Source organism: Dryas octopetala, chromosome 5, assembly GCF_963921425.1.
Source record: "Dryas octopetala chromosome 5, drDryOcto1.1, whole genome shotgun sequence".
NCBI classification, from domain to species: Eukaryota; Viridiplantae; Streptophyta; class Magnoliopsida; order Rosales; family Rosaceae; genus Dryas; species Dryas octopetala.
The window spans coordinates 16,444,522-16,456,453 of NC_141370.1; the positions used below are offsets into that span (position 1 = coordinate 16,444,522).

Sequence of the window (11,932 nt, forward strand, 5' to 3'; positions counted from 1 at the left end):
TTCAGGGACCTTTAGTTATCATTTGAATTGTGGCAAAAAAAAAAAATTCTAATTGGAAATCTAATTCTTCTTGTTTTAATGTTGTGCTTTACCTATTTTAAAGCAGGTTTAAAGTGGCTTCATGCATAATTAGGTATTTAGGTTTGTATTTTTCTGAAGTTCTGCTTCTCCAAGAACTAAAATTTTGCGAGGACATAAAACTGTTACTTGATTGATGAATGGTTTCCTTTTAACATTTCGAATGGTAGTCTAAATTTGGATTAAGCCTTACATTAGTGTTTTGGTTAAGAGAGTTTTACGCTAAGAAATTGGACTTTATACTTTTATAGAGGTCTGGTTATTAAAACAAAAGAAATTATAAGATTAAATCACCAATGGTGGTAGTTTTTGCAAGTTTTTTTTTTGGCCGCTGTAGTTTTTTGCAAGTATAAATGTGGAAAAAAATTATATAAAAAAGTTGAATAAAGAAAAAGATACAAAATATGTGGGTTCAAATAAACCCACTCATATTAATCCTTAAATGTAAAAGAAAAATAAGTTAAATGGTATCTCTTAATGTTCATGAAAAGAATAGAACAAAAAATAAGAAAAAATGTATTGACAAATCACACATATGCTCAACACATTAAATTGTTTGGAAGATTAGAATGGTAGTCTATAACTTCTTATTGATTTTTTTTTTTCCAAAACTTTGCAAGAGCCGTGGCCCCTCTTAGTCCCTTCTATGTTCTGGCCCTGAGTCAGTCCACCCCATAACAACACCCCGCTGGCGCCGTCAGTAGCTACAACCAGCAGTGGAATTAGTAGAACCAATGTATTCTGACCAGCCCACATCTCTTCCATCTCCTACCTTGGTTCAGCACTACACATTGATAAACCCATATTTCCAAGAGGTGCAGGAACATTTCCAGACTAAACTGTGGCAATGCAAATGATCCCCTAAATTGAAGGGGTCAAGTTTTATATTATGGCCCTCAGCTTGATCTTTCTGAGTATCTCTCACTTGTTGTTCGACAGTAATTAAATACAGCGCAAACCAATCCAGCAAGAAGCATCTAGCAAACCTGTCATAGAAAATTTATTCAACAGAGGTAGACATCATTCAGCAACCAGCGATTCCACCCTATCATCTCCCACAGCGACCATCTTGAAATGAGGCTTGGAGGGAAACACAAAAATAGTAGATGCAGCAATTGAGGGCTGAAACCCAGTTGAATATCTAACTGAGGTTAAAGTGAATTTGGGTAGCTGTTGTGCACCCGAGGCAAGTGGCACAAGCTTGTAACCGATGATGTGCTCAGATTTTGGAAGAATAAAAATGGTGTCATTGTGAGACCCAGATAATACAAAACTTAGTACATCTGCCAATGAAATTTTGGCCTCCTGAAGCAATTCCGTTTGGTTCTGGATTTTAACAAAATATGTGAAGGGATCACCAAGGATTGCGTAAGGAGGACAATCCAAACTCACAACCAGAGGTGATGACTCCAGATTCACATCAGGAAGTCTGTGTTTAGTTAAAACTGAAGCTGTGGAACCAGATTGCACCTCAGTCCCAGAAGTCCTTCTCCATCTAAGATACACATCACCTAACTTAAGCTTTGAAGAATTCGTCTCAGAAGTGACAGTGTAAACCTTCTTGAACTCTTCTCCTGGAACAAGAAGGGAAGGGTCTAAAAGGTCCTCACCTCCATGTTGCACAGAACATGACCTTTCAGTGCCATCATTGTCATCTACTTCAAGAGATAAGGATAGTAACTGAAGCGGCACCTCGGAACAGTTCTTTGCACTAACAACAAGTACACTAGTTCCGTTTAAGGGCATTGATGCTGACTGATCAGAATCAGGAGCTGGCTTTATCCTAGAAAGCAACAATGGGTACCGCCGGAATGGAAGCATATGGCGATGGCTAATTATGATTGCATTCTTTCCTTCAATCTGCAAGCTCTTGTGGACATTAACTTTTTGTGCGTTTGATTCATTCTTATCTGGAGAATAACCCAATGAGACATAGAGCATAATTGGTTTGGGTCTGTTCCACTTGATTTCCAATTTGCAAGACCACGAGTCTCCACTTTTGAGAAAAGGAACAGAAACCAATCCAAAAGATTGTTGAATTTTCTTAATTTCATCAGTATTCAATTGGGATTCATCTTCTCCTTCTGGTCCAGAAATACCAAGAAGTTCAACATGATGAGTATCCATAGATGGTTCTGTTTCCCTTGGACTGAACAAACCACCTCCCCTTACATCCACCAGATTGATCTTCAACTCACCAGAGTTAACATCATGGCCCTTGGACCTGATAGTAACAGGTACTATGAAGCTCTCCCCAATAAATGCAGGGCCAGAAGCACCTAAATAGAGATCCACCAGTGGGTCTGGTTCTTCAACCTGAGTAGCCTTCTGACCAGAGAATGCCAGAGCAGGGTCCTTGGTTGGGTATGTTACCACACGATCTTCAAATTTCCAAAGAGGCAACTCATCCATCGAAGCAGGACTTTCAGCTCTGCAACAGATTGTGAAGTGGGGTCCCATTTTTGCAATAACAGATATGCATTCAAGCTTTCCACTTTGATCTGAATAGTCAAAAAATTGTGTTACAACTAGAGAACAATAGAAGGGGGGCATTATGGATGATCTAACAATACTATCAAGGATATTAAGATGAACCCTTGGTACAAAAGGAGGAATGCAGGAAAGTAATTTAATTATCAAGCATAAAGCAATCACTCAAAATCTGGCTATTAGGCCAATTGAGCAATAAGTTGGCCTAACTCCCAATTAAATTGCTGGATTAACCACATGGGCTTCCACAAATCATGAATTGAACTGCAATCACTTATGTGATATTAATTACTTTCAGTAGAGCAGAAAAATATATTTTACAAACCCAAACAAACTTTTAATAATATTCTCTCTCCAAAGGGGAAAAAAATCCAACATATGCACATAACTCACAAAACATCTAAGTTGAATGTGATTTGTGAGTGTGTGACAGATAAATATAACGGGTCATCAGTTGTTACATTTATTTAGATGTTATGACTTGAGCAGTTTATTCTAACATGAACAAGTAATATCACAAGATTGGGGAGGCATATCAAGATGTAGCAAGACAGGTCCAAATACTCTACTGAATCTGATATCATAGAGTACATCAAGCTCATGTTATATGTCAGGTAATATCTGTTGCATGCATATCAGAATGAACCTAATGTATAATCTTAACACTATAGAATGCAGAATAGAATCTTTGTTTTACCAGATTTGATGTCATATGTCAATCGCAGCCATTTATTTGTAGAAAGTGCCAAAGAAGAAGCAGTCTCTATTCGGCGACCCGGTTGGCCATCAATCACGGCAGCTACATGAGGCCTTTTGCCATTCATGATGATAAAGTTACAATCCGACTGATTGAACTGCACTTCTAATTGATCAATTTCAAAATTAAGTGGTAATTGTGACAGAAGTGACAGTGTAACCAATGTGGATGAGCCAGGCTTGATTATGTGTTCATGAAAAGCAACTGAAGCAAGAAGAACCAATCTAAGGGGACTGACGAGATCAATTTCGAGGTGAAGTGGATTATCACCATTTACTTTGAGATCATCACTGTTTTCAATTGATGCAAACCCCGGTTCTCCACTAACAAGCCCAAAAACTTCTTTGTGTATTGTTTCTCTTTGTTGGAGAGTCGCAGGCCCAGCTGGACCAGATTCTTCAAATCTGAAAGACTGGATACCAGTATCAGCTGATATAGGGAGCGCAGCCATTTCAAAGGAGTACTCTATAAAATCTTTAACTCTACTATGTTTCCTTGAACATTCACGTAGGTAACCCAATACCTCCCACAACAAAGTAACCCAACCCTCTTGTCTGTATAGAATTGCAATGTCATCAAAAAGCTGTTTTGCATTGCTAAAATCACCTACAGAATAATATTCTCTGGCCATCTGGAACCCACAAAATGAGCTCATTCTCCTGACTTTGAGATTATTGTATGATTCACAAGATTTTTTGAGTAAAGCAATAATTTCAAAGGAATCTTGGAACCTTTTTCCTTCAGAAATAGCATAACGCATATACTCTTCATCAGTAAGGCTGCAAGTTGAATAAAACTTAGCAGGCTTTAGTAAGAGAACATGCAAATAAAGAAAAAGTTCACGGTATTGATTAACAAAGACTTACGGTTGCATGACAAATGCATCCCCTTGCTCAATTAATCGAGCAAACTGACCCAAATAGGATGAAGGTACCACAGATTCAGCGCTGCAATCGACCTCACCTTCTGACATTGACACCGCAAATTCCAACGAAGATCTCTTCTCCTTCAAGTAGTGAGCAGCTAACTGTTTCAAGATTAAATTTTTTGCCTCAACACAGCAGAAAGTATAATCTGATTATTAATCAGAGCTAATCAAACTTTTGATCAATCATTGTAAACAAAAAAAAAAAGTATAAATGGGTTGATTATACAATCTAATTTGGTAGCAACCGGAGAAATCCTAACCAAGCAGCAGCTTCTTTGAGTTGCAAGCAATTGCAACAGTTGGAAAGCGGGCACCAAGACTATCATGATGGTTATGGAACTTTAAGGAAATATATCATGACAGTCTTTAATTTGGTATGAATTAGATGCTAGGCCTGGTCACCTGATAGTAATGAGCTGGCTGAAATTCCCACTCAGACAAACGTCTGTCTGCAGTGCCTACAGCTAGAGGTGAAATGCTTTGAATGACTGCTGAACTTCTCTCCAGCAACTCGGCAAACACCAAGAACTGTCTACTCATCCACTCCCAGTGAAGAAATATAGCTTCTGGGGCTCCTATGAGCTTTCTGTATGCAGCATTGTGCTGGCGGAACCACACAACTGCTTCTATAATCTTTCCACCATGCAATAACAAGGTTGCAATCTTGAAATGCAATTGCTCTGCAACAGTTTTTATCTCAACTAAGCGTTGAATTGCCGACAACCTAGTTGGTGCCCCAGCAATCGCCTGCAAACAAATATATAAATATAACAAAATTGAACATGTGGGAAGCTACCAACCATCTCAACCATGGCAGATTTTTATTGATATCGATATTGGGTTAGGAAGCAAAAAACAAAAGTACCTCCCGAAGGGTGTGATAAGCATCTTCATAAAACCTTAAAGCTTCAACCCAGTCTCTTCTGAACTCGGCATATACGGCAACCTAGAAATAATTCATGAAAGTTAAACATACAAAGAGCAACACATAACAGCAAACTGTTGAAAATGAAAGAGATTCTGATGATGATGATGACGAAAACAAATGGTTCCCTACTTTGAAGGAAAAGCGAATGTTGAAGTCAATTGGATTCGAAGACTTCCTCTCAATACGCGCTTTAATCCTTCGTCCTTCATCTCTGTAATACTTGCTGGCTAGCTCTGCAAATACACTTCCCAACCTGCACTAACCCTCAAACTCAATGCAATTCCTTACTACTAATTACAACTAATTACTATTAATTACTACTAATTGCGTCACCTGTAAAGCGATTGCTTGAGTTTCGAAGCATCGTTCGGGTAAAAACTGAGAATGTACTTGGCATCTACCTCCGCGCGCTTCCTTACAGCAACCATTTGATCTTCCGAGATATCCTCTGCATCAACTCAAATCACAAATTTGAAAAACTGAAAAATTATAGACGAAGAAGGCGAAGACGGAGTAGTTTCAGTTACGGACCGTTGGGATTGGAGTAGACGACGACAAGGACCAATTTGATGTTCCTGCCGCGAAGAAGTGCTTTGAGGTTGTCGATTTCGGAGCAGAGCTCGAGCCACTGGGCCGGATCGCCGGAGACCCGATCCGAGGAGAGGAGGGCCGCGACGACGGCGGGAATCTTGGTACGGTGCTTGAGCAGCCAATCGCGCTTCAAAATTCCGGCGGGAGGGGGGGCGGAGGAATCGCCGGGAGTGGAAGTGGGCTTGGGCTTGGGCGGAGTGAGGAGGAGAGAGAGCTTGGAGAGGTCCGGCAAGGCCAGAGTGTTGATTGGGGGTTCGAGGGAGTGTAGGTGGCTGGTTATGGAGGCGTGGAGCTCTGAGCATCCCACCACTGATACTAAGCTCACCGGCGGACTCCTCATTTCTTCTGGGTATTCTTCCATCTTCGATGATGATGATGATGATGATGATTCTTCCTCGTCTTCTTCGTCTTCTTCGACTTGTTTTTACAGATTCAACTCACTCTTCTTATGCTTGATGGCATGCATGAGTTAGATTATTGGGCTTACCATAAGCTTTTACCTTTGGGCTTCTTTTTTCGGCCAGGACCTTTGGGCTTCTAAACCCAACAATTTATCTTGGGGATTCTAAATATACCCCCAAATTTTCTTTTCTTACCCATCTGCTGGCCAGCCCTACCACTAGCGGCGACCTCCTCCACTCTCTTTCTCTCTTGCTTTGGACCGGAGAGAGAAGGGAAGAGAGAAAGAAAGAGAAAGAGGTAGATATAGAGAGGGGAGAAGGGAGGAGGAGAGGGTCTGTCTAGTTTGGTTTTTTTTTTTTTACAATGAGGATAAAATTGGAAGATTTAAGGGGTAGGGAGGGAAAATACAGTTAATCCAGTTACTCTCCATGCCTAAACCTAAATTTTACAAAATGTGTGTTGCACACTTGACCTAAACACAAAGTTATACTACTTTTACATGCCAGAAATTCTCTTATCAAATAATCTGACATATTATATTACAATACTTCACATAAAATGGTAGTGTCAGTGTGATGAAAATTAATAAAGAGAAAAGAAGAGGTAATATATAATTACAATAATAACCTTCGTTTTTAAAACAATTATTAATTTAATTGATTAATTCAAATGATGGACAAAAATTCTTCTTTTAATAAAATTGCTAGGTAGATTAAATGCACGCAATGAGTAGGAAAAATTATAGTTTAGTCCTTTTAACATTTCTTATTTAGAAAAAAATCTTATGACTTTTTTTCTTTTTTTTTTTCTAAATAAAGCCCTTATTTTTTCTAAATAAAGTCCTTTGACCATTGCCTTGTCAAAGAAATATGTCATTATTTTTTTAATTTTTTAGGTATAACGTACAGGTTAACCTCATACCTTCTTAGCGTATAAAATAAGGTTTGTGAAACCCAAAATCTCAGAGTTAAAACCTAATATAAAGCCGACAAACTAGAGTTTGACGAAAAAATAAAAATACACTGTCGAACACTCAAAAATGGCCATCGACCGCTCAGCTCCTGGTATGTATAAAAAAAAATATAAAATAATGAACTAATATTATGTAACATGGAATGGTTACAATATTATTGAATTTTAGTTAAAATTTTAAAAGCCATAAAATTTTAGTCAATAAATTATAAAATTAAATGACTTAAATAAAAGTCTCCCTAATATGATGAAGGTTATAGCGAGAATGCGGTGAAAATTGCGTAAGAGAGAATGTAAGGTACGTAGATGAGAGAAGATTAAAGGGAGGTGGTGTAATTATATTATCATCCTTGAACTTATTATTAAAATTATGTAAAACAACAAAAATATAGTTGACCTTTCTATCTCAGAATTGACAAATGAAGTTTCTACGAAATATACATTAGAAGCTGATAGTTATAGCAGCAGGGAGAAAAATTGGATATTTTCCAGACCTTGTGTGAAGTTTTTGCTTTTTTCAACCAGACAAAACTTTGTGGGTTACAGATCTCTCTTGCCAACTTGCATATGGTTACTATTTTGAATCATGCCCGACCATGATTCCACAATAAATAAACGATGAAGAAAGAGATAGGCCATGATCCCCAAGAGATTGTCCCTTTCCAATCCATTGATGTGCTTCATTGCTAAGTAAACTACTCTCATTTTACTATTGCATGCATCATATCAGATTGACAGATTCTTTGCCCTCTGTCAATCTGTGGCTATGCAAAATAATGAGTTTTTTTTCATTCTTTTGTAAACAAGCAAAATAATAAGCTAAACAACAATACAAGAAGAACAAGAAGCTGCTTCAGATTCAGAATCAACCCTATAAAAAGTGAAGAAACGCCAATTGATTTGACGGATTCAATTTTCAACAATGACTTTCTGCTATGCAGTATGCACAGGAGGACACATGACAAATAAATACAACGTGAGACATTTCTCACCAATGCGCACAAGAAATTGACTATGGAACCCATATCTTGGGTCCAGACAACAAATCATATTTGATTCATAGATACAGGGATTGGAGGATGGTTATTTACACATTTACAATCTTATTATGCGGTTTGCCAGAAACCATATCCGGCAAACCCATGTACCCACAGCATGCCAGTGGCTTCAGGCCAGGGCGGCACAACAGCATATTTTACAGACACAGGTGAAAAAGCAATCCGTGCATGCTCTTCCACGCTCATTACTCAGGGGTTCAGAATGACTCAACATCTAACAACTGACTTTTCAGTATCCTGATGACCAACATGAATGACCTGCAATGATGAATTTTATCAGACTCGGTACATTTATAAACCAGCAAACAAATTTAAAGAAGAAACAATAAGGTATCCTTTAACACAATAATGCCAAAAGAAAAAAATTATAAGGTCCCATGTGCTTTAATCCCTGGTTATTTTCAAAAGGCACTGATTCAGATGGGAACTAAACACCCACAAAATTCAAAATTTGAGGTTCATCCACATAGTCAGGATCTTGCTGATTTTTATCTGGATTCATATAACTAAAAGCATAAAGAATTTCAGGTCAAATGATGCTTCAGCACCATAATCTATTCCAACCGCATTGTAAAATATTTCAAAAATTTGTTGGTTTAAATTGTAATTTGTCATGGTAGATTTCATCTGTTCGAATGAGCATAAGCTACAATTCTATACTACAGCTATGGATGTTAAGTTGTTAACTAGTAAAATCTACTATATAAGGGAAAAACAGGTGTTACCTCTAGAAAGCAAAGATAATAACTTGCAAGGCTAGATTTAGAGCCTGCCACTTAAGTAGCAGTAGCTTCTCTTAGTCCTGCTGCAATCTAAGGATTACCTGCATGGTTGACAAAGACAAATATCCAGCATAACTATGCAGAAATGTTAATAAACAGGTGGACAATGTGACTATATATACCTCAAGATGTGACCTTTCTGATTTACCACTCAACCTGCAGTTTGATCAGAACCACTGGTGAATTGAGGAGAATTAGTAGGAAGTAGCATCTGCGCCTGTCCTAGAGCTGGTGCAGCTATACCTGAGAAAACCAAGGAATCCAGAGTCACTGAATTTATACCTGAACTATGTTGACCGCATAACACTTATTGCTGACTTCCATAGGTGCTGCCACGCTGTATGATTATATATGTCTCACAAATGCTTATGAAGGTGCACAGGCATAGCATGCAATATGAGTTTCCATGAACAAGGTACAATTTATGAATCTTCAAAAATTTTCTTCAAGAAAAAATCTATCAAATCAGGAGAATGTTGTCTAAGGACCTTTTAAAGCATAGCTGACAAAGCATTATTTATTTATTCCAGAAGCTGAGCAATAATAAAACACAAGAATGATGTGTTATCATCTTATAAATGGGAAGATTTTGGAAGGAGAATGTTGCCTGTAGGATATGGTGCTTGAATTGTGGGAATGGCAACTGGGGATGCTCCACTGGCATTGGGCCCACCGAATTGCATTACATGATGCCCTGGAATACCATAGCTTTGGACTGCTGTATACCCATGACTACCAGAGAGAGAATGACCCAATTGTCCATATGAATATGCACCAGGGTTGACTGTGCCTGGTACCCCATACATCTGAAGGTATTGCTGATTCATGTAAGGACTGTAGACACCCTGGTAAATGTTGATGAACACAAAATGGTAGCAGGATAGTTAGCTTTCCAACAATCAAGCACTGTTCTTATACTCTTTAATCCCAAATGAAAACTTTGTAATCATATATTAAAATATTGACCTGTGGGTAGACAAATTCAGGTCCATATGCTGTGTACCTGCAATAAAGAAATTGATGAATCTCTTGAGATGATATAAACACATGGAGTTTTCACATTGTAAGGAACCCAAGGTTCCTGTCAAGCATTTTATAGATGGTTACTAGTTAAGCGACCAGAAAATAAGGGGTTAGAAAGAATTGTTGCTTTTGACACAAAACTCTTTGTTCTTTGTAACAGGAGATGTGACACTGTAGCACAAACATAAAGCTACAAAGCAGAAAAAACAAAATAAGATTTTTATTAAGTTATCATTCCTTGCCTTTTGGACAGCTTAATGCTAGTAAGTCCCTGTGTTAGTCAAGCATATCTCAGTGTTCAACAAACAATAAATGATAACGCACTTTGGCATACCATTTCCCAAAGAAACAACTTATATCTACTGTAAATTTCTACAGTAAAGATGAACTTAGCTAGCAAAAGTTTCAGTGTTAAATTACTCAAAAGGAATAACAGTAGGAATAACAGTAGTTCATCATAAAGGGTCTGAGATGAACACACTTAATCGATAATTTCACTCAAAGGGAAATGGTTGATGAAAAAACACCCAATCAGATAGTTCTCATTTTTTTGAAGCTGAAATGTTGCATTTTGAAGTGAGAGAAGCTGAACAAAATTGCATAAAGCTCCAACTCAACTGGTCTCAAGTGGTGAGCTTGAGATGAAACTTCAAAAAATTCTAGTGCTTGAAAATTGAGAACTCACCCATATGAAGGGTACACAAACCCGGGCTGGTAACCAGCATGAGGTCCATGAGGAAGAGGGGGGTGGTAAGCAGCAGGGTTCGCCATGTAAGCAGCTCTTGGTGGCTGCACACGTCCAAGGATTGGAGGTGCTGGTGATCTGAGTTGCCCTATAGTAATTAACCAAAGCAACCATTTTGAAAGCAAATCAAGCATTAAAACAGCAGTGGGTGTGTACCCAATAGAGCAAAAATGGAGATAGATAGATAGATACCATGAAAAGGGAAAGATGGGCGAGGACGACCGAGAGAGGCAAGATTACAATTAGCTCTACGACCATCAATAACAGGATTTGGGTCCGTACAAGCCCTTCTCGCAGATTCGGGATCACGGAATGTGACCTACACCTCCTCACAGACAAACCAAACCAAAGCGAAAGCTAAATTAAATACAATTCAATCAAATATATGTTTGTGTCTGGGAGAGAAAGAGAGAGATGGGTGCTCACGAAACCGTAGCCCTTGGATCGGGCGGTGTTCTTATCGGTGATGACGACAGCCTCGAGGATGTCGCCGAACTGCTCGAAGTGGCGGCGGAGGGTGTCGCTCTGGGTCTCCCAGGCCAGCCCTCCCACGAACACCTTCGTCAACGTTGTGTCTCCAAATGGAGAATTGAACAACTGAACCCCTTGCTGCTGTTGTTGATGGTGATGATGTTGTTGGTGTTGCTGTTGATGATGGTAAGCCATATACACACGCACATGAATATATCTATACACAGAGAGAGATAGAGAGAAACACACACGAAGACACAGACACAGAGACACACACACACAAGAATTCAGAGCGCAGAACAGAACAATAAGATCAGGGAAGGAAATTCAGGTCACGTGAGGGAGAGGTGGACCCAGAAGAAGAAGAGGGTGAGTTTCCATGGTTTCTAATAGTACTGGGTTTGGCTTTAGAAACCCTAACCCCTAGTGGGTTACTGAGTCACTGGTGGTACGGTAGAGAGCAGTAGAGTAGACCCAATTCAAAAGTAGAAAACAGAGTTTTTGGGTTTTCAGAGGAGAGAGACATAGAGCGAGATGATTATGAATTATGAAATGATCGAATTGGTTGTTAATTAAAATTAAACCCCAATTTCAAAAACTGAAAAGCAAAAGGCAAAAGGAAGACAAACACAAACACACTACTAGTACACGATTTATTAGTTTAGAGGTGATGAAATAAATGCCTCAGGCCCTGGAGCTGAGCTGTT

General features: G+C 38.7%; 2 protein-coding genes across 2 annotated transcripts; both read right to left on the reverse strand.

The window, feature by feature from the left end:
• Positions 1-432: 432 nt before the first annotated feature.
• LOC147284960 (trafficking protein particle complex subunit-like protein) lies at positions 433-6,171 on the reverse strand. The gene is made up of 8 exons (XM_086245407.1): positions 5,713-6,171; positions 5,515-5,629; positions 5,311-5,434; positions 5,119-5,199; positions 4,656-5,000; positions 4,192-4,352; positions 3,266-4,104; positions 433-2,579 (listed from the first exon to the last, which is right to left on the reverse strand). The coding sequence occupies exons 1-8, from the start codon at positions 6,131-6,133 to the stop codon at positions 1,099-1,101; spliced, it is 3,567 nt and encodes a 1,188-aa protein (XP_086101533.1). The 5' UTR covers positions 6,134-6,171; the 3' UTR covers positions 433-1,098.
• Positions 6,172-7,980: 1,809 nt separating this feature from the next.
• Positions 7,981-11,932, reverse strand: LOC147284961 (RNA-binding (RRM/RBD/RNP motifs) family protein). The gene is made up of 8 exons (XM_086243959.1): positions 11,181-11,932; positions 10,947-11,073; positions 10,695-10,842; positions 9,953-9,989; positions 9,594-9,831; positions 9,109-9,229; positions 8,930-9,027; positions 7,981-8,462 (listed from the first exon to the last, which is right to left on the reverse strand). Exons 1-6 carry the CDS (start codon positions 11,418-11,420, stop codon positions 9,138-9,140), a joined length of 882 nt encoding a protein of 293 aa, XP_086100085.1. The 5' UTR covers positions 11,421-11,932; the 3' UTR covers positions 7,981-8,462; positions 8,930-9,027; positions 9,109-9,137.

What these genes read in the sequence shown, in the direction of transcription:
- LOC147284960 (XM_086245407.1), bottom strand. Translation starts at nt 6,133, where the DNA reads ATGGAAGAATACCCAGAAGAAATGAGGAGTCCGCCGGTGAGCTTAGTA. An exon ending in ACATTCGCTTTTCCTTCAAA is followed by an intron (nt 5,200 to 5,310) that starts GTAGGGAACCAT and finishes AATTATTTCTAG; the next exon opens with GTTGCCGTATATGCCGAGTT. An exon ending in GATGCATTTGTCATGCAACC is followed by an intron (nt 4,105 to 4,191) that starts GTAAGTCTTTGT and finishes TTCAACTTGCAG; the next exon opens with CCTTACTGATGAAGAGTATA.
- LOC147284961 (XM_086243959.1), bottom strand. Translation starts at nt 11,420, where the DNA reads ATGGCTTACCATCATCAACAGCAACACCAACAACATCATCACCATCAA. An exon ending in GATCCAAGGGCTACGGTTTC is followed by an intron (nt 11,074 to 11,180) that starts GTGAGCACCCAT and finishes GAGGAGGTGTAG; the next exon opens with GTCACATTCCGTGATCCCGA. An exon ending in TTTGTGTACCCTTCATATGG is followed by an intron (nt 9,990 to 10,694) that starts GTGAGTTCTCAA and finishes TCTTTATTGCAG; the next exon opens with GTACACAGCATATGGACCTG.